This window comes from Gorilla gorilla, chromosome 20 (assembly GCF_029281585.2).
Source record: "Gorilla gorilla gorilla isolate KB3781 chromosome 20, NHGRI_mGorGor1-v2.1_pri, whole genome shotgun sequence".
Taxonomy (NCBI): Eukaryota; Metazoa; Chordata; class Mammalia; order Primates; family Hominidae; genus Gorilla; species Gorilla gorilla.
The window spans coordinates 57,304,408-57,326,082 of NC_073244.2; the positions used below are offsets into that span (position 1 = coordinate 57,304,408).

Consider the following 21,675-nt stretch of genomic DNA (forward strand, 5'->3'; position numbering starts at 1 on the left):
AAAAAAAAAAAAAAAAAAAAAAAAGAAAAAGAAAAAAGAATCCTACAATGAAATTGACGTCTTACACCAAATCCTCCCCCTCTCTTGCATCCCCACCTTAGGGCTAGTTCTGCCGTCCACTCAGTCAACCAGGCCACAGACCTGGGTGTCTTCCTAGATGTGTACCATTTATCTTCACTCTGCCCCCGCTTACAGCCTCCAAGTCTTTTGCATTCGACCACGTGGAATTCCTCTTTCTCAGTTCCTTGTTCTCCGCAGCCCTGATCCAAGCTTCTCCTCTACCCAAGCCTTTCCCCCACCCCCACATCAACCGTGTCTCTTGGTCTCCCAGATTTCTGTCTCACCCCCACTTCCACCTTTCACTTGGCATGTAGAGAGGTTTTATTTTTGTTTGTTTTTGTTTTTGTTTTTTTTGAGACGGTCTCACCCTGTCACCTAGGCTGGAGTGCAATGGCTCCATCTCGGCTCAGAGACGGGGTTTCACCATGTTGGCCAGTCTGGTCTCGAACTCCTGACCTCAGGTGATCCACCCACCTCGGCCTCCCAAAGTGCTGGGAGTACAGGCATGAGCCACTGCACCCGGCATTTTTTTTTTTTTTTTTTTTTTTTTTGAGACAGAGTCTTGCTCTTGTCACATGGGCTGGAGTGCAATGGGACGATTTTGGCTCACTGCAACCTCTGCCTCCTGGGTTCAAGTGATTCTCTTGCCTTAGCCTCCTGAGTGGCTGGGATTACAGGCACCTGCTACCACACCCGGCTACTTTTTTGTAGTTTTAGTAGAGACAGGGTTTCACCATGTTGGGCATGCTGGTCTCAAACTCCTGACCTCAGGTGATCCGCCAACCTTGGCCTCCCTAAGTGCTGGGATTACATGTGTGACCCACTGCACTAGGCCTAGAGAGGTCTTTCTAAAGCATGAATATGATCAGGGCCCTCCCCTGCTCAAAACCCATCTGTAGCTCCCTAGTGCTCTCAGGGGAAAGTTAAGCCCCAAGTGATCTGGCCCCTGCCAACCTCTTTTCAATCTCATATCTCACCACTAACTCCTCACACTATCCACCACCTAAAATGAGGCTTGAAAAACTACCCCAACATATCACACTCTCTCTTGTCCTTGGGTCTTTGCACATTCTGTTCCCTATTCTTGGAATGCCTTTCCCCATTCTTTTCTTGACCCTTTAAGAATTGGCTCGGGAGCTCTGTCAGTCCTCTGGGCTTCCCCATTTGGGCTGTCACTGTCTGGAGATGAGTCTCTCTCCCTATAGTGTTGTGAGGCCCAGGAAGGCAGGACTGCAGCTGTCTGTGTCTCCAGCACAGGGGTGGGCTGACAGGAGGTATTTCAATAATGGTTTGATGGCTAGGTAAATGAATAAATAAAACAGGTGGGGCTGGTCGCGGTGGCTCACAGCTGTATCCTAACACTTTGAGAGGCCAAGACAGGCAGATCGCTTGATGCCGGGAGTTCAAGACCAGCTTGGGCAACATAAACCCCATCTCATAGTGAGACTCCGAAAAATTGAAAAAATTTAGCTGGGCATGGTGGGCTGTGCCTGCAGTCCTAGTTACTCAGGACCCTGTCTCTACAAAAAATACAAAAATTAGTGTATGTGGTGACGTGCACCTGTGGTCTCAGCTACTCAGGAGGCTGAGATGGGAGGACTGCTTGAGCCCAGGAGGTCAAGGCTGCAGGGAGCTGAGATTGTGCCACTGTACTCTAACCTGGGTGACAGAATGAGACCCTGTCTCAAACAACAACAACAACAAAAACCAAACAGGTGGGAGAGACTCTGCCAGGCAATGTCTGTGCCCTCTGTAGGGCCCAACAGCCCTGACTTGGAGTCCATGTCAACAGAGGTGGTGAACAAATGAATGAATGGCTCATCGATAATGCCGTGGAGGAATTTTATTTGAAGCAGTTGCCTTCCTTTTCTATCCCTGCCCTCTGGGGACAGGAAGCACATAGTGAAAATATAATCCATGCTAACTACCTCTAAGGGGAAATTTGCTATCTACCTGCTTGGGGAAAGTGGCTAGAGGGCGGGCCTCAGTCATCTGTCTCCTCGCCCTCCTCCTCCTCCTCGCCCTCCTCCTCCTCCTCTGTGGCTCCCAGGGCTTGTTCCTGGGCTGCTTTCAGAGCCTGCTCCTCTTCCACTGTGGGGTCACTCATCTCCATGATCTCTGGGCCACTGGGGTACTCTTGTTGAATGGGGGCTGGCAGGGCCGGGTTGAAGCTCTCTGAGCTGTACTTGTGACCCCAGCCGATGTAGATGTTCTCAAACTTTCTGGAGAAGCAGTGAGACACTGTGAAATTCTCCCTCAAAGGCCCCAGACTTGACTTTTTTTTTTTTTTTTTTTTTTGAGATGGAGTCTCACTCTGTTGCCTAGGCTGGAGTGCAGTGGTGTGATCTCGACTTACTGCAACCTCTGCCTCCCGGGTTCAAGCGTTTCTCCTGCCTCAGCCTCCCATGTAGCTGGGACTACAGGCACGCATCACTACGCCCAGCTAATTTTTGTATTTTTGGTAGAGAAGGGGTTTCACCATGTTGGCCAGTGTGGTCTGGAACTCCTGACCTCATGATCTGCCCGCCTCGGCCTCCCAAAGTGCTGGGATTACAGACGTGAGCCACTGCACCTGGCCAGCCTTGACTTTCTTTAAGGGTAGGACCCAGCATGTGCATAGCATGACTGCAAAGTTGTGGATGGCAGGGTGAAATGTGCTCACTGGGTTTCTCTGTATTACCCAGGCTGGATGCAAACTCCACCTCCTGGGTTCACTACAAAATCTGCCTCCTGGGTTCAAGTGATTCTCCCACCTCAGCTTCCCAAGTAGCTGGGACTACAGGCACACACCACCTTGCCCAGCTAATTTTTGTATTTTTAGTAGACACGGGGTTTCACCATGTTAGCCAGGCTGGTCTCAAACTCCTGACCTCAAGTGATCTGCCTGCCTCAGCCTCCCAAAGTGCTGGGATCACAGGCATGAGCCACCATGCCTGGCCTAATTTTTGTATTTTTAGTAGAGAGGGGGTTTCATCATGTTGGCCAGGCTGGTCTTGAACTCCTGACATCAAGTGATCTGCAGCCTCCACCTCCCAAAGTTTAAAAATTAGCCAGTTGCAGTAGCACGTACCTGTGGTTCCAGCTACTGGGGAGGCTGAGGGGGGAGGATTGCCGGAGCCCAGGAGTTTGAGGCTGCAGTAAGTTGTGATCATGCCACTGCACTCCAGCCTGAGTGACACAGTGAGAACGTATCTCAAAATAAATCAAAAAATAAGTAACTAGGCCGGGCGCGGTGGCTCACGCCTGTAATCCCAGCACTTTGGGAGGCCGAGGCGGGCGGATCACAAGGTCAGGAGATCGAGACCATCCTGGCTAACACGGTGAAACCCCGTCTCTACTAAAAATACAAAAACAAAATCAGTGGGGCGTGGTGGCGGGCGCCTGTAGTCCCAGCTGCTGGGGAGGCTGAGGCAGGAGAATGGCGTGAACCCTGGGAGGCGAAGCTTGCAGTGAGCCAAGATCGCACCACTGCACTCCAGCCTGGGTAACAGAGCGAGACTCCGTCTCAAAAAAAAAAAAGAAATAAGTAACTAAAAATAAAAAAAAAATTAAATTATATATGTGGCTCATATTTTATTTATGTGAGACATAATTTTATGTTGCACATCAATTTATTTATATTGTGACATTTTATTTATGTCCGACATATTATGTGGGACATAAATAAAATTGTCTAGGTACTGGGAACACAGCAGTAAACAAACTAGACAAAAATCCCTGCCAGGTGCGGTGGTTCAGGCCTGTAATCCCAGCACTTTAGGAGGCCAAGGTAGGAGGATCAGCTGAGGTCAGGGGCTCGAGACCACCCTGGTGAAACCACATCTCTACAAAAAATACAAAAATTAGCTGGGCGTAGTAGTGGGCACCTGTAGTCCCAGCTACTCAGGAGGCTGGGGCATAAGAATCACTTGAACCCAAGAGGTGAAGGTTGCAGTGAGCTGAGATCACACCACTGTACTCCAGCCTGGGTGACACAGCGAGACTCCATTTCAAAAAATAAAAAAAAATCCCCGGGTTGTGCCTACATTCTGCTAAGAGGAGACTGATAATGAACAAGGAGGTAAGTGCCCAGGCCTAACCCAGCCAATTCAGCCTTTCTGCAGAATTTTAACTAGAGAAGGAAGAGGAATAGATGGGAGGAAAGGGAGGGGACTAAGAGGTAGGGAGAGAGGGAGACAGAGACCGATAAAGAGGCAGAGAGAGCCAAGCACGGTGGCCCACGCCTGTAATCCCTGCACTTTGAGAGGCCGAGGTGGGTGGATCACCTGGTCAGGAGTTCGAGACCAGCCTGGCCAACATGGTGAAACCCCATCTCTACTAAAAATACAAAAATTAGCTGGGCATGTTAGTGCATGCCTGTAATCCCAGCTACTAGGGGGGCTGAGGCAGGAGGACGGCTTGAACCCGGGAGGTGGAGGTTGCAGTGAGTTGAGATCGCACCACTGAACTCCAGCCTGGGCAACAAAATAAGACTCCATCTCAGAAAAAAAGAAAAAAAGAAAAAAATTTAAAAATGAGGCCAGGCACAGTGGCTCACGTCTGTAATCCTAGTATGTTGGGAGGCTGAGGTGGGAGGATTGCTTGAGGCCACGAGGTGGAGGCTGCAGTGAGCCGTGATCACGCCACTGCACTCCAGCCTGGGTGACAGAGAGAGACCCTATCTCAAAAAAAAAAAAAAAAAAAAGAAAAAAAAAGGAAAAAAAAGGCCGGGCGCGGTGGCTCACGCCTGTAATCCCAGCACTTTGGGAGGCAGAGGCGGGCGGATCATGAGGTCAGGAGATCGAGACCATCCTGGCTAACACGGTGAAACCCCGTCTTTACTAAAAATACAAAAAAATTAGCTGGGCATGGTGGCGAGCACCTGTAGTCCCAGCTACTTGGGAGGCTGAGGCAGGAGAATGGCGTGAACCCGGGAGGCGGAGGTTGCAGTGAGCCGAGATCGCGCCACTGCACTCCAGCCTGGGCAACAGAGCGAGACTCTATCTCAAAAAAAAAAAAAAGAAAGAAAAACAAAAAACAATGGAACAATGGGTGGACACAGATTGGGTGGGGGACAGAAGAGCGTTGGGTGGGTGGGGGCAGAGGATGGATGGACAAGTGGAGCCTCAAGTTTGTATCATTTGCTTTCAGAGGAATGTTGGCATATCAGGGTATGACCTGAAGAAGGGAGTTGGCAAAAGCAAACGTGCCTCTTCCCAGCTTCCAGAGAAGGAAAAAATAAATGCCAGGAATGAGTTAAAGTATCCAGATTACATGCAATCCCACCAGGGCTGTGATTCATACAGGAGCGAATACAGTCCCAGTTCACATTGAGATTAAAAACGAAATTCTAGGAAAAATCGTCATGCCATCTGGTGGACAAAGCTGGTAGGTGCGCCCACCTCCAGCGGCAAACCCCCTGTCACGCGGCAGGGCAGAGGGCTGCCAGGTGCCTGCGGGGGAAGGCTGAAGGACTGTGGGGAGTGTGTAGCTGGGCGGGAGGATGTAGGAGTGACTTTGGCTTGCCATTCTTGTTTGTTTTTTGAGACAAGGTCTTGCTCTGTTGCCCAGACTGGAGCGCAGTGGTGCGATCACAGCTCACTGCAACCTTGATCTCCTGGGCTCAAGCAATCCTTCTGCCTCAGCCCCCTAAGTAGCTGGGACTCCGTAGTCCATGCCACCATGCCGGGCTGATTTTAAAATTTTTTTTAATTTTTTTTTTTGTACAGATAGGGTCTTACTGTGTTCCTCTCGCTGGTCTCAAGCTCCTGGGCTCAAGCAATCCTCCCACCTTGGCAACCCAGAGTGCTGGGATTACAGGCATGAGCCAGTGCACCTGGCCCAAGCTTGCCATTCTTTTTGGAACAACTGGTGGTGGGAGGGAAGGTTTCTGCCCCATAGAGAGAAAAGCCTTCCAACTGGAAGAACAGGCCGGGTGCGGTGGCTCATGCCTGTAATCCTAGCACTTTGGGAGGCCAAGGCGGGCAGATCACTCGAGGTCAGGAGTCTGAGACCAGCCTGGCCAACATGGTGAAATCTTGTCTCCACTAAAAATACAAAAATTAGCCAGGCATGGTGGCATGCATCTGTAGTCCCAGCTACTAGGGAGGCTGAGGGAGGAGAATCACTTGAACCTGGGAGGCGGAAGTTTCAGTGAGCTTAGATCGCACTACTGCACTGTTGCCCAGCCTGGGTGACAGAGAGAGACTCCATCTCAAACAAAACAAAACAAAACCACAAACAAGAAGAACTGTCCAGGGGACCCCAGGGACGGAGTTAGCTCCTCCAGAGAGGGATTCTGCCGCTGTCATCAGGGGGCTAGAGATCCAGGTTCGTATCCTGCAAGTGCTGTGTGACCATAGCCAGTCCCTCCCACTCTCTTATTCTCCTTGCTCTCATCATGACTCATCACCAAGACCCATCCTAGTGGGCTGGTATTTCCCACTTTAGCCCTGGTGAAACTCCTAGGAGTTATGAGGGCATTAGTCCTAGGGGCTTCCTGAAGGGGGCCCTCCCCATCTCTGCCCACCCTGGCGAGTTGCCCAGCCCAACCAGGCTTGAAGAAGTCCTGAGGGATTCTCCTGCTGGGAGGGGCTGGGGGAAGACCTACTTGCCACTGGCATAGGCATAGGCCCCGGGCCAGAGGTTGGAGCGCACAACGGCCACTGAGTACTGCGGGCAGAGGCTGCAGGACAGGCGGGTGGTCCAGGGTGCCAGGTGCATGATTTCTGTGGTGGAGAGGCAGCAGAGGGGGGCAGCAGGGTCAGGGAGGCCCCTAGGCCCTGCACTGCACCCTGAAGGAAGGAAGGCAGCAGTGAGGGAGGCCTGGAGGGGCATGAGGGGAACTACAGCCACCAACAGCTCGGGCTGCGGTGTTTGAACCCTGGCTGCAGACCACACACACACACACACACACACACACACACACTCTCTCTCTCTCTCAGTCTCTCGCTCTCTTTTTTTTTTGGAGACAGAGTCTCGTCGCTTTGTCACTCAGGCTGCAGTGCAGTGGTGTGAGCTCAACTCACTGCAACCTCTGCCTCCCAGGTTCAAGCGACTCTCCTTCCTCAACCTCCCGAGTAGCTGGGATTACAGGCATGCACCACCACGCCCGGCTAATTTTTGTATTTTTAGTAGAGACAGGGTTTCACCATGTTGGCCAAGCTGGTCTCGAACTCCTGACCTCAGGTGATCCACCCGCCTCAGCCCCCCAAAGTGCTGGGATTACAGGCGTGAGCCACCTCGCCTGGCCTGGACCACTCTTTCTCTATGTGGCCCCAGGAAGCCAGTTCACCTGTCTGAGCCTCAGTGGCTGCACCCAGGAAATGGGGAGACTCATCTGGCCTCTGTTGCAGGGTGGCAGTGAAGCCTGGTGACAAGGTCTGCAGCACACCTGCTGCAGTGCCTGGCACCCAGCAGGGCCCCCAGACTGGGAAGCCACTGTCATTCCACTCCCGAGTTGTTCATCGGTTTGGATCAGGGTGCAGAGGGAAGGGCACAGGCTGGCAGGATCTGGCTTCAAATCCAGGACCTGTCCCCTGGCCCACTCCTAGCCTCTCTCTCCACTTCCCTCTGGGTGCCTGAGGCCCCAACCTTAAAAAATTCCTATCCATTCATCCAAAATCCAGCTCCAGGTTGGGCACAGTGGCTCATGCCTGTAGTCCCAGCACTTTGGGAGGCCGAGTAAGGTGGATCACTTGAGGCCAGGAGTTCGAGATCAGCCTGGCCAACATGGTGAAACCCCATCTCTACTAAAAATACAGAAGTTATCTGGGCGTGGTGGCACACGCCTGCAATCCAGCTACTCAGGAGGCTGAGATGGGAGAATTGCGGGAACCCGAGAGGTTGAGGTTGCAGTGAGCCAAGATTGCACCACTACACCCTAGCCTGGGTGGCAGAGCTGGACTCCATCTCAAAACAACAACAACAACAACAACACACACACACACACACACACACACATACACACACATGCACACACACACCCAGCTCCAGTCTTTAGGCAGGGTTCCCCAACTACATCCCCCTCCCTCCAGGCCCAAACTCAGAAGGCCATATCCTAAGGTTTGGGCCATTGCCACGTGTCTATGGACATGTTCCCAGAACCTCCTGATGGGGCCACTGTGATTACACCCATTTTTTAGCTGAGAGAGCCTCTGAACCAGGGAGGGAAGGACCGGGGAGATGGACCCCAGCAGTCCAGCCACCCCTCCCTTTCTTCCCAGCCCTCCCCAGCCAGTGGTGTACAGGCTGAGAGGGCTTCCTTACCTGCATCTTCTGAAAGTGGCGTTAGCAGTGGGGGGCCAACCTCCTGCTCCACCTCCTCTGGCCCCTCATCTGCCTTCTCTTCCTCCTCCCCCAGGTCCTCCTCCTCCTCTGTCTTCTGCAAAGGGTTCACCCAAGTGCAACGGCCCTGGGGGTGTGGGGAAGCTCAGGTGATGGCCCCAGTGCACGGAACCCAGCCTGCCTCCTGTGGGGGAGGTGAAGGGCCAACAGGCATAGCCTTGTCCTCAGAGACCCAGGCACAGGCAAGAGGGCAAGATTTAGCCACACAGCTAAGGGGAGGTGGGAAACGGGCTGACAGAACTGCTGTGTTGAGGTGAGGACTCCTGACTGTGCAACCCCCATTCATGCATTCATTCACTCATTGAATTTTTTTTTTTTTTTTTTTTTTTGAGACGGAGTTTTACTCTGTGGCCCAGGCTGGAGTGCAGTGGCACAATCTTGGCTCACTGCAACCTCTGCCTCCCGGTTTAAGTGATTCTCCTGCCTCAGCCTCCTAAGCAGCTGGGATTACAGGTGCCTGACACCACGCCTGGCTAATTTTTGTATTTTTTAGTAGAGACGGGGTTTCACCATGTTGGCCAGGCTGGTCTCGAACTCCTGACCTCAAATGATCCACCCGCCTTGGCCTCCCAAAGCGCTGGGATTACAGGCACGAGCCATTGCACCTGGCCCACTCATTGATTCTTTTTTTTTTTTTTGAGATGGAGTCTGGCTCTGTCGCCCAGGCTGAAGTGCAGTGGCTCACTGAAAGCTCCGCCTCCTGGGTTCACGCCATTCTCCTGCCTCAGCCTCCCAAGCAGTGGCTTACGCCTGTAATCCCAGCACTTTGGGAGGCTGAGGCGGGCGGATCACGAGGTCAGGAGACAGAGACCATCCTGGCTAACACAGTGAAACCCCATCTCTACTAAAACTACAAAAAAAATATCCCGGCATGGTGGCGGGCACCTGTAGTCCCAGCTACTCAGGAGGCTGAGGCAGGAGAATGGCGTGAATCTAGGAGGCAGAGCTTGCAGTGAGCCGAGATCACGCCACTGCACTCCAGCCTGGGCAATAGAGCGAGACTCCATTTCAGAAAAAAAAAAAAAAAAAGCCAGGCATAGTTGTGGTGGTATGTGCCTGTAGTCCTAACTACTCGGGAGGCTAAGGTGGGAGGATTGCTTGAGCCCTGGAGGTCAGGGTAGCAGTGAGTTATGATCTCGTCACTGCACGCCAGCCTGGGTGACAAAGCAAGTTGCTATGTCTTAAAAGAAAAAAAAAGCTGGGCATGGTGGCTCATGCCTGTAATCCCAGCACTTTGAGAGGCTGAGGCAGGCAGATCACCTGAGGTCAGGAGTTTGAGACCAGCCTGACCAACATGAAGAAACCCTGTCTCTCCTAAAAGTACAAAATTAGTTGGGCGTGATGGTGCATGCCTGTAATCCCAGCTACTTGGGAGGCTGAGGTGGGAGAATTTGCTTGAACCAGGGAGGTGGAGGTTGCGGTGAGCCGAGATCACGCCACTGTACTCCAGCCTGGGCAACAAGAGCGAAATTCTGTCTCAAAAAGAAAAGAAAAGAAAAGAAAAGAAAAGAAAAGAAAAAAAAAACGGCCAGGGCGCAGTGGCTCATGTCTATAATCCTAGCACTTTGGGAGGCCAAGGTGGGCGGATTGTCTGAGCTCAGGACTTTGAGACCAGCTTGGGCAACACAGTGAAACCTCATCTCTACTAAAATACAAAAAATTAGCCAGGTGTGGCAGCGTGTGCCTGTAATCCCAGCTACTCAGGAGGCTGAAGCGGGAGAATCGCTTGAACCCAGGAGGTGGAGGTTGCAGTGAGCCGAGATCGTCCCACTGCACTCCAGCCTGGGTGACAAGAGGGAGACTCTGTCTCAAAAAAAAAAAAAAAAAAGAAAGAAAAGAAAAGAAAAAGAAAAAGAAAAAAAAGAAGAAAGAAAGAAAAGAAAAAAAAAATGCCTCTGTCCCCAAAGGTTTCTGATGGGATTATCCGCTAATATCTGTTGAACCAATGAATGGATGGATGAATGAACGAATGAATATTAGTTGCCTAGCAGAGAGTAAGAGCTTGACGTCAGTATTGCAGGGTCATGCGTGAGCCCCCTGCTCCTGCCGTTTGTGAGAGGCGGGAGTCCCGGCGCTCACCTGCGGCAGGATATGCTGTGTGTGATGCACCCAGTTGGCCATCGAGTCGACCAGCTCCAGCACGGGGATGCCCTCGAAGTCGGGGTTCTCCTCGTAGGAGTCGCGCCCAGCACCACCTTCCTCCTCCTCGTCGCCCTCCTCCTCGCTAAACTGGTAGAAGCCCAGCGGGCTGACCTGCGTGGCGGCCGAGATGCGGGCTATCTGGGCCCGCAGGTAGTTGGCCTCGTTGCCCGGGAAGGGTGGGTAGCTGACGACTGGCGTGTCCAGGTAGCCTGTGAAGAACTTCTTGATCTTTCGGGCGTTCACGATCTGGGCTGGAGTGACGTGGGGCAGCCGCGTCCATGGCAGGCCCGGCTCGTTGCACACAAAGTACAGGTACTTGTTGGCGCCTGAGCGGCTCTCCTCCTTGGGGATCACGGGCGGCGGCTTCCATACGGGCTTAGGGACGATGTCCACGACGTTCTCCTCGTCCTCCTCGCCCTCCTCCTCACCGTGCGCCTCCATGACCTCGCCACCTTCCGTCATCTCCTCCACCTCCTCCTCCTCTGCCTCCTCCTCGCCCTCCCGGAATTCCACCTCGGCCACCAGGTAGCTGCGTTTGATTCCCAGGATCTTGCCCCAGAAGCGACAGGTGTGGATGGGCTGCTGCTCCACCAGCTGTTTCATGGCCAGGAAAATGCGGAAGCTCTCGTCCGAGCTCAGGCCGACGCCGGCCTGCTCGAAGTAGAAGGCAGTCTCCATGATGTTGGGCACTGGTGTCTCCCCCTGCGCAGGGTAGAGTGGAGGGCAGAGGGGAGAATGCTGAAGCTCTGCTCCCTAGCCTACCTCTTCCAGACTCTTCTAGAGTCAAGAGAGCTAAAAGAGGCCGGGTGCAGTGGCTCACGCCTGTAATCCCAGCACTTTGAAAGGCCGAGGCCGGCTGATCACTTGAGGTCAATAATTCGAGTCCAGCCTGGCCAACATGGTGAAGCTCTGTCTCTACTAAAAATACAAAAATTAGCCAGCCAAACAAGCAGGTGCCTGTAATCCCAGCTACCCAGGAGACTGAGGCAGGAGAATCACTTGAACCGGGGAGGCAGAGGTTGCCGTGAGCTGAGATTGCTCCACCGCACTCCAGCCTGAGCAACAAAGTGAGACACGGTCTCAAAAAATAAAAAGAGGCCTGATGTGGTGGCTCACGCCTGAAATCCCAGCACTTAGGGAGGCCAAGGCAAGCAGATCACCTGAGGTCAGGAGTTTGAGACCAGCCTGGCCAACATGGTGAAACCCCGTCTCTACAAAAAATACAAAAATTAGGCAGGCGTGGTGGCAGGCACCTGTAATCCTAGCTATTTGGGAGGCTGAGGCAGGAGGATCGCTTGGACCTGAGAGGCGGAGGTTGCAGTGAGCCAAGATCACACCACTGCACTCCAGCCTGGGTGATAGAGTGAGACTCCCACTCAAAAAAAAAAAAAAAAAAAAAAAGAAAGAAAGAAAGGGGGGGGGAGAGAGAGAGAGAGAGCGAGAGAAAGAAAGAAAGAAAGAAAGAAAGAAAGAAAGAAAGAAAGCTAAAAGATTCTGTAACTCAGCTGCTCAGGCCACTTGTGCTGGCCAGTGAGATGTAGGGAAAGCCCTTGGACAGGATGTCCCTGATGGAGAAGAAAAGGGAAAACCACACTAGGAGAAAGTCTTTTTTGCCTTTTGTCATTCCCTATTCTTCCTGCCTGGAATGGGGATATAAGATCTGGAGCCACAGCAGCTATCTTGGGACCATGAGGCAACACATGGAAGACAAAGTAATACACCCTTAATGGTGGTGGAGATGAAAGGTGGAAATTGCCTGGTCCCCAGTAGCATTGCTCAGCTGCCTTACCCACCCTGACCTTCTTGCTCCTGTAACAAAGAAGCCACTTTTATTCATGATTTCTGTGACTTGAGGCCCAATGCACTCCTAACACATACTCCATGTTTCACAGAAAGTTAAGGGAGAAGACAGGTCTTGAATGGAGGAGTCAGTGATGTTAGAGGATGGTAATAAGTCCTGTCTTCACTGCCTCCATCTATACCATGTGCTTGATTCACACAGCCAGAGGATGTGTGGGGTGGAGGAGAAGAAAGAAGGAGAGGAGGAGGAGGAGGAAAAAGAGGAAGAAGGAAAGAAAGAGAAAGAGAGAAAGACAGAGGCTCAGAAAGGGACTGAAGGCAAGCAGGCTGAAACTAGAAGCCAGCAAAGTTTATGGCTGGGCGCAGTGGTTCACGCCTGTAATCCCAGCACTTTGGGAGGCCAAAGCAGGGAAATCACAAGGTCAGGAGATCGAGACCATCCTGGCCAACATGGTGAAATCTGGTCTCTACTAAAAATACAAAAATTAGCCGGGTGTGGTGGTGGGCGCCTGTAGTCCCAGCTACTCGGAAGGCTGAGGCAGGAGAATGGCATGAACCTGGGAGGTGGAGCTTGCAGTGAGTGGAGATTGCACCACTGCACTCCAGCCTGGGTGACTGACTGAGTGAGACTCTGTCTCAAAAAAAAAAAAAAAAAAAAAAAAAAAAAAGAATTCAGCCAAGTTTTGGCTCAGAAGCCAGAGAAAGAAGAAGTGTAATGTACATCTGCACAGGCCACACACCAATGCTCTTCCTTCTCCCAGGGAAATGCCTGCCAGCCCCTATCCATGTGGCCACAAGGCTGTCCCCAACACTTTATTATTCAACCAGTCCCAAAATCTTTATTATTTATTTATTTATTATCATTATTTTTGAGACAGAGTCTTGCTCTGTCACCCAGGCTGGAGTGCAGTGGTCTGATCTCAGCTCACTGCAACCTCCACTCCTGGGTTCAAGCCATTCTCCTGCCTCAGCCTCCCCAGTAGCTGGGATTATAGGCGTGCACCACCACGCCCAGCTAATTTTTGTATTTTTAGTAGAGATGGGGTTTCACCATGTTGGCCAGGCTGGTCTCGAACTCCTGACCTCGTGATTCGCCCGTCTTGGCCTCCCAAAATGCTGGGATTACAGGCCTGAGCCACTGCGCCCGGCATATTATTATTATTTCAAAAAAATTATTATTATTATTATTTTTGATACGGAGTCTTGCTCTGTCGCCCAGGCTGGAGTGCAGTGGCGCAGTCTCGACTCACTGCAAGCTCCGCCTCCCGGGTTCACGCCATTCTCCTGCCTCAGCCTCCCAAGTAGCTGGGACTACAGGCGCCCACCACCATGCCCGGCTAATTTTTTGTATTTTAAGTGGAGAGAGGGTTTCACCGTGTTAGCCAGGATGGTCTTGATCTCCTGATCTTGTGATCCACCCACCTTGGCCTCCCAAAGTGCTGGGATTACAAGCGTGAGCCACTGCGCCCGGCCCATTACTATTTTTTGAGACGGAGTCTCGCTCTGTTGCCCAGGCTGGAGTGCAGTGGCACAATCTCGGCTCACTGCAACCTCTGCCTCCAGGATTCAAGCGATTCTTCTGCCTCAGCCTCCTGAGTAGTCGGGACTACAGGTGCACACCACCACGCCAGGCTAATTTTTGTATTTTTAGTAGAGACAGGGTTTCACCATGTTGGCCATGCTGGTCTCGAACTCCTGACCTCAGGTGATCCGCCTGCCTTGGCCTCCCAAAGTGCTGACATAACAGGCGTGAGCCACCTCACCCAACCAGTGATGGGATTTATAACCAAGATACTGTGTTGCTGAAAACAGCTCTCTTTGTTTAGGGACAGGTAGGGAGCCTGGGGGTGTGGGGAATAGGCAGCTCTCAGTGCCCTTCACTGCAGAGCCACCTTGCAAGACTAGGACCTTACCAGTCCTAGACTACACCTGACGATTATGTGTGAGAAAAATGACCAACTCATCCAAGTCACTTATTTCTATTTATCTGACATCATCTATATCCTAACTTAAAGAGACCTATGTTGTCAAACAAGTAAAATAAGGTGTTAGTTTTTGGAATGTGCCAAAATAATCCTAAAGTTAGTCTAAAATTATAGATGGGGCCGGGCGCCATGGCTCACGCCTGTAATCCCAGCACTTTGGGAGGCCGAGGTGGACGGATCACCTGAGGTCAAGTGTTCGAGACTAGCCTGGTCAACATGGCAAAATCCTGTCTCTACTAAAAATACAACAAATTAGCCAGGCGTGGTGGCACAGCCTGTAGTCCCAGCTACTCGGGAGGCTGAGGCAGGAGAATAGCTTGAACCCTGGAGGCAGAGGTTGCAGTGAGCCGAGATCGTGCCACTGCACTCCGGCCTGGGCGACAGAGCAAGACTCCGTCTCAAAAACAAGAACAAAAATTAGCCAGGCATGGTGGCGGGCACCTGTAATCCCAGCTACTCGGGAGGCTAAGGCAGGAGAATCACTTGAACCTGGGAGGTGGAGGTTGCAGTGAGCTGAGTTCACACCACTGTATTCCAGCCTGCGTGACAGAATGAGACTCCATCTCAAAAAAAATGGAAAAAATAAAATAATAAAATAAAATTACAGATGTGAGAATAGTCAAAACTTATCTTTTTTTTTTTTTTTTTTTTTAGACAGACTCTCACTATGTTGCCCAGGCTGGAGTACAGAGGTGCAATCTCAGCCCACTGCAAGCTCCGTCTCCTGGGTCCATGCCATTCTCCCGCCTCAGTCTCCTGAGTAGCTGGGACTACAGGTGACCGCCACCACGCCTGGCTAATTTTGTTTTTGTATTTTTAGTAGAGACAGGGTTTCACCGTGTTAGCCAGGATTGTCTCGATCTCCTGACCTCATGATCCACCTGCCTCGGCCTCCCAAAGTGCTGGGATTACAGGCGTGAGCCACCACGCCCGGCCGAGAATAGTCAAAACTTTTCTTCTTTTTGTTTTTTGCTTTTTTTTTTTGAGACGGAGTCTCGCTCTTTTGCCCAGGCCAGAGTGCAGTGGTGCAATCTCAGCTCACTGCAAGCTCCGCCTCCCAGGGTTCACGCCATTCTCCTGCCTCAGCCTCCCCAGTAGCTGGGACTACAGGCGCCTGCCTCCACGCCTGGCTAATTTTTTGTATTTTTACAAGAGATGGGGTTTCACTGTGTTAACCAGGATGGTCTCGATCTCCTGACCTCGTGATCCACCTGCCTCGGCCTCCCAAAGTGCTAGGATTACAGGCGTGAGCCACTGCGCCTGGCCTTTTCTTTCTTTTTTTTTTTTTTTGAGACGGAGTCTCGCTCTGTTGCCCAGGCTGGAGTGCAGTGGTGCGACCTCCCCTCACTGCAATCTCCACCTCCCAGTTTCACGCCATTCTCCTGCCTCAGCCTCCCTAGTAGCTGGGACTACAGGGGCCCGCCACCATGCCCGGCTAATTTTTTGTATTCTTAGTAGAGACAGGGTTTCACTTAGCCAGGATGGTCTTGATCTCCTGACCTCGTGAACCACCCGCCTCAGCCTCCCAAAGTGCTGGGATTACAGGCGTGAGCCACCGTGCCTGGCTAGTCAAAACTTTTCAAAACAGAGGTTCAGTGATGGGGAGAATTATGCTACCAAAACAGCAACACCTGCCGTGCAGCTGCTGTCAGCAGTAAACAGGAGAGTCCTAGAGCAGGAAGCTATCCACAGAGCAAAGACCGGGAGCAGAGACTCCTGCAGGACCCTGTGTGGGGAGCAGATGGCCCAGGTGGCATTTCAAAGCAGTGGGGGGCAGGAAGGAATGGTTTATTGCATAAATGCCATTCAAGGTCCTGGCTAGCCGTCTGGAAGACAGAAAACGAGAGAAATAAGAGCTTTGCCTTGCACTAGACAGAAAAAGAAACACAAAATGCTGAATCATGCATTTTTTATGAGTCATTTCCTAGAAGCATGTACAGGCCACAAAAGCCCCCAGTTTTGCCCTTCCACAGACCCCACATTAAGAACTCCAGCTCTTGGCTGGGAGTGGTGGCTCACGCCTGTAATCCTAATACTTTGGGAGGCCGAGGCAGGAGGATGGCTTGAGGCCAAGAGTTCAAGACCAACCCGGCCAACATAGCAAGACCCCCATCTCAATTATTTTTATTTATTTATTTTTTTGAGACAGAGTCTCGCTCTGTTGCCCAGGCTGGAGTGCAGTGGTGTGATCTCGGCTCACTACAAGCTCCGCCTCCCGGGTTCATGCCATTCTCCTGCCTCAGCCTCCCGAGTAGCTGGGACTGCATGTGCCTGCTGCCACGCCTGGCTAATTTTTTATATTTTTAGTAGAGACGGGGTTTCATCATGTTAGCAAGGATGGTCTTGATCTCCTGACCTCGTGATCTGCCCGCCTCGGCCTCCCAAAGTCCTGGGATTACAGATGTAAGCCACCCCATCCTGCCAAGACTGAAGTTGTTTTGTGACTGGATTGTCCAGTGCTGTCTTTCGCCTCCAGGCCTTGGCACAGGCTGTGCCCTAAGTATGCGTGGGCCCCCACTGACCCTGATGCCCACCTCTCCTGACTGGCTCACTCACCACCTCCTCCTCCATCTCCTGTTCGCCTTCGGCGCCGCCTGCACTCCGGGTGAACAGCGCCTTCTGTTTCTCTGCCATCTTGTAGGTGGGCTGCATCTCGGGGTCGTCCCGCAGCGTGTCCAGCTTGGGGTGGAACCACTCCCACTGCGTGGTGCGGTTCAGAGACTCCAGGACAGACAAGGGGTCCTCAGGCCGCTGGTTCAGGATCTTGGTCAGCAGATTCACCAGGTGCTCGTACCTGCCTCCCGCAGGAGGAGTGGGAGGAGAGGGACCTCACTCACCCAGCTCACTGAGCTGGCTCCCATGTGCCTGGCCCTGTGCCTGGTGCTGGGGACACAGTAGGGAACTGAAAAGGTCCCTGCCCAGGTGTAGCTGACATTTATTTATTTATTTTTATTTATTTTTTTTTTGAGATGGAGTCTTGCTCTGTTGCTCAGGCTGGAATGCAGTGGTTCATCTCGGCTCACTGCAACCTCTGCCTCCCGGGTTCAAATAATTCGCCTGCCTCAGCCTCCCGAGTAGCTGGGATTATAGGCGCCCACCACCACGCCTGGTTACTTTTTGGATTTTTAGTAGAGACAGGGTTTCACCATGTGTCAGGCTGGTCTCAAACTCCTGATCTCGTGATCTGCCCGCCTCAGCCTCCCAAAGTGCTGGGATTACAGGCATGAGCCACCGCGCCTGGCCGACATTCTTATGGTGGAAACAGACACTAATCAAACGAGCAAAATATATACAGTGTGTCAGGCATGGGGTGGTAATTTTTAGGGTGACACATAAAGTACTGAATGGGCCCTGGGGGTGCCAGGGATGGGAGAAGGTTTGCAATTTTATTTTTTTAATTTATTTTTCAGAGGAGGTCTCACTGTGTTGCCCAGGCTGGAGTGCAGTGGCACGACCTTGGCTCGCTGCAGTCTCTGTCTCCTGGGTTCAAGCGATTTTCCTGCCTCAGCCTCCCAAGTAGCTGGGATTACAGGCATGCACCACCACATCCCGCTAATTTTTTTGTATTTTTTGTAGAGGGTTTCACCATGGTGGCCAGGCTGGTCTCAAACTCCTGACCTCAGGTGATCCGCGTTTGTCCGCCTCCCAAAGTGTTGGGATTACAGGCGTGAGCCACAGCACCTGGCCAACATTTGTATTATTACTATTATTATTATTTGAGACAGAGTTTTGCTTTGTTGCCCAGGCTGGAGTGCAGTGGTGTGATTTTGGCTCACCACAACCTCTGCCTCCTGGGTTCCTGGGTTCAAGTGATTCTCCTGCCTCGGCCTCCTGAGTAGCTGGGACTACAGGTGCACACCACCATCCCCGGCTAATTTTTGTATTTTTAGTAGAGACGGGGTTTCACTATGTTGGCCAGGCTGGTCTCGAACTCCTGACCTCAGGTGATCCACCCGTCTTGGCCTCCTAAAGTGCTGGGTTAACAGGTGTGAACCACCGTGCCTGGCCAACATTTGTATTTTTTTTTTTTTTTTTTTTGAGACACGGTCTCACTTTGTCACTCAGGCTGGAGTGCAGTGGCTCGGTCTTGGCTCACTGCAACCTCTGGTTCCTGGGTTCAAGTGATTCTCCCACCTCAGACTCCCCAGTAGCTGGGATTACATGTGTGCCACCATGCCTGGCTAATTTTTGTACTTTTTGTAGAGATGGGGTTTTGCCATGTTGCCCAGGCTGGTCTCAAACTCCTGGACTCAAGTGATCTGCCTGCCTCAGCCTCCCAAACTGCTGGGATTACAGGCGTGAGCCACCAGGCCCGGCCACAGTCAGCCTTTGAAACCAAGTTGGTCTGATTTCCAAGCATGTATGTGTCACCTTTTGCTTTGCGGAAGCTGTTTTGTTGGCAGTCTTGGGTGTGGTGTTGGGCCATCATGGAAGTTGGGAAGGGTAAGAAGAGGTGAGACTTTGACTAGGGCTTCTCAGGAAGAGAGCCTGAAGCTCTGAAGAGCTGGCACTTGGGGAATAGCCAGAGGTTAATTCTGACTAGATTCTAGGATCCGAGGAAGGAGCAGGTAGTGACTAGAAATCAAGTTTGGTCAGTGGCCAGGGGCTGAACCACATAAGGCCTTTTGTTTGTTCGTTTGAGACAGAGTCTCGCTCTGTTGCTCAGGCTGGAGTGCATTGGCACGATCTTGGCTCACTGCAGCCTCTGCCTCCCGGTTCAAGTGATTCTCCTGCCTCAGCCTCCCGAGTAGCTGAGATCACAGGCGTGTGCCACCACGCCTGGCTAACTTTTTGTATTTTTAGTAGAGACAGGGTTTTGCCATGTTGGCTAGGCTGGTCTTGAACTCCTGACTTCGAGTGATCTGTCTGCCTCAGCCTCCCAAAGTGCTGGGATCACAGGCATGAGCAAGGCCTTATATGTCTCAGGCCAGGAGCCTTGAAGGTTGTGGTGAGGAGTCTGAGCTTCCCCCTGTGGGCAATGGGGAGCCATAGCAGCTTCTGAGCACTGGGGGGACACGGCCAGCTTTGTGCTTTAATAAGAACCATTACTTCATCAACCTCATTTCTCCCGCTCTCCCTCCTCCTCCCTTGGTTCCAGACATACCAGCCCCTCCTTACTGCTCCTCAAAAACAGCAAGCCTCAGAGCCTTTGCATTGGCCATGTGCTCTGCCTGGCTCACTCTTCCTCCGGTTATCTGCAAGATGCTCTCCCTCGACTCCTTCAGGGCCCTAATCAAATGTCACCTCCTTGGACAGGCAGGCCTTCACTGACCCACACAATTTATTTTTTTGAGATGGAATCTCGCTCTGTTGCCCAGGCTGGAGTGCAGTGGCATGATCTCGGCTCACTGCAACCTCTGCCGCCCAGGTTCAAGTGATTCTCCTGCCTCAACCTCCTGAGGAGCTGGGATTACAGGCCCATGCTACCATGCCCTGATAATTTTTGTATTTTTTAGTAGAGACACGGTTTCGCCATGTTGGCAAGGCTGGTCTCGAACTCCTGACCTCAAGTGATCCGCCCGTCTTGGCCTCCTAAAGTGCTGGGATAACAGGCGTGAGCCACCGCACCTGGCTGGACCCCCACTATTTCATGTGTTCCCTAGCCCTCTTAGCCTCCCTTATTTTTCACCTGAGTCCTTAGATTCAGTTTATCACTTTTTCTGTTTCTTGTCCACTCCCCTAGAATGAGAGCATCCTGGGTATCTAATGGAGGCTGAGAGCAGTGTTTTGTGACTGCAGCTAAGTGGCTTTGGCAAGTATCTTCCTCAGGCAGGGAGGTTTAGTTGCAGGATAAGAGGGTCTCAGGAGGGCTGGGCACGGTGGTTCATGCCTGCAATCCTAGCACTTTGGGAGGCTGAGATGGGCGGATCACTTGAGGTCGAGTTTGAGACTAGCCTGGGCAACATGGTGAAATCTTGTCTCTACTAAAAATACAAAAATTAGCTGGGTGAAGTGGAGTGCGCCTGTAACCCCAGCTACTCGGGAGGCTGAAGCAGAAGAATCACTTGAACTTGGGAAGGAGAGGTTGCCCTAAGCCAAGACCATGCCACTGTGCTCCAGCCTGGGTGACAGGGTGAGACTATGTCTGGGGGAAGAAAAAAGCAAGAGGGCTTGGGGAGCCAAATCACGTGTTCTGGAACCCTGACTCTGCCATATCCTAGCTGTGTAGTTTTGGGTAAGCGACCCAACTTCTCTGTGTCTCGGTCTCCTCCTCTGTAAAGTAGGATGAGCTGATGTGCTCATCTCCGGCGAGAATTAGGTGTGAGTGTGTGCAGTGCCAGCACATGTCTGGGAAGTGAATGCTAGCTGTTGTTGGCATTGATTCCGACTCAGCTGAATTAGAGTCACTGGTTTTCCATGAGGGATGATCCCTTGTCTGACTGACTGAGGCAGGCACTTCGGGTGGGGCCCCTCCCTGCCTGGGTCCCCCACCCGCTCCACTCCTAGCCCCTGCTCACAGGCTGAGGTCGCAATTGATGCTGGTCTGCAGCAGGTAGGCCTTGGCGTTCTGCACGGCCAGCTCCAGAGGCTCGGGCTCAGGCACCTGGGCACTGTAGTGTGGGAAGCCCAGCTCAGAGGGCAAGAACTGAAGGGCAGGGTCATCCCTTATGTAGGGCCCGTGCTGGGCACCTTCGGAGAACTGGTCTGTCTGGTAGAGGTTGAACTGGCCCAAGGGGTTGACTGGGGGCTCCTGGAAGGTGGGGTCCAGTTGCTGGAACAGGCTGCTTTGGCCCTGCTGGAGCCGCTGCAGCATTAGGCTGGTGGTGAGCTCGGCGACCTGCATCCTGCTTTCATCAGAGTAAGGCTGGGGCTGGAACTCTGAGGGAAAGCCCGTGTTCACAGATGGGTACTCCATGCCACCCAGCCGGGCTTCCTCAGCCTGGAAGGCCTGGGGCATCAGCAAGCTCTCCTGTTGGGACAGGCTGCCCCTCTGTGACCAACCCGGGGCGTTTCGCTGGGCGTCTGGAGGTATCTGCTGCCCCTCCTCGGGGTCCGAGGCCAGGGCCTGAGCTTGGTCCCGACTGCGCCGCCTCTGGGAGGCCTGAGAAGTCCTCCGGCCCGGAGGCTGCTGGGCAGGGCGCTCAGGGTAGGGGGGTAGGTCTCCCATGGTTCGCCAGGAGGCACAGATCTCTAGGAGAAAGGCTTGCAGACAAGGAGGCCAAGCGAGAGCCACCTGTCGACACCGCCGGTTTCTGAGCACCGAGAGAGGGGGCCGTTACCCGGGGAGGGCGCGGGGAGCGGGCCAGGGTGGGTTCCGCGCAGGCTCTGGGCGCGCACTCCCGATCCCGCGCAGCCCCACGGTGGACGTCGCGCCAGACTCGAGACGGCATCCGCGCCCCAGGCCCGCCATCCCTTTTTTTTT

The 21,675-nt window shown here is 52.6% G+C and overlaps 1 protein-coding gene across 2 annotated transcripts; it reads right to left on the bottom strand.

Moving 5' to 3' along the window:
* Positions 1-1,888: 1,888 nt before the first annotated feature.
* On the bottom strand, positions 1,889-21,649 carry RSPH6A (radial spoke head 6 homolog A). Of its 2 annotated transcripts, XM_055369774.2 has the most exons (6): positions 20,771-21,649; positions 16,869-17,106; positions 10,465-11,229; positions 8,308-8,452; positions 6,650-6,767; positions 1,889-2,282 (listed from the first exon to the last, which is right to left on the bottom strand). In XM_055369774.2, exons 1-6 carry the CDS (start codon positions 21,418-21,420, stop codon positions 2,045-2,047), a joined length of 2,154 nt encoding a protein of 717 aa, XP_055225749.1. In that variant the 5' UTR covers positions 21,421-21,649; the 3' UTR covers positions 1,889-2,044. The 2 variants fall into 2 exon arrangements, with proteins under 2 accessions (XP_055225749.1, XP_055225750.1); XM_055369775.2 differs by lacking the exon at positions 8,308-8,452 and having other exon boundaries at positions 2,050-2,282.
* Between the last annotated feature and the right edge of the window lie 26 nt (positions 21,650-21,675).

Bases quoted from the DNA above. Each gene is read 5' to 3' on its own strand.
- RSPH6A (XM_055369774.2), bottom strand. From the start codon at position 21,420: ATGGGAGACCTACCCCCCTACCCTGAGCGCCCTGCCCAGCAGCCTCCG. The intron at 17,107-20,770 runs GTGAGCAGGGGC...TGCGGGAGGCAG, and splicing joins ATCAATTGCGACCTCAGCCT to GTACGAGCACCTGGTGAATC. The intron at 2,283-6,649 runs GTAGGTCTTCCC...CTGCTTCTCCAG, and splicing joins TATGCCTATGCCAGTGGCAA to AAAGTTTGAGAACATCTACA.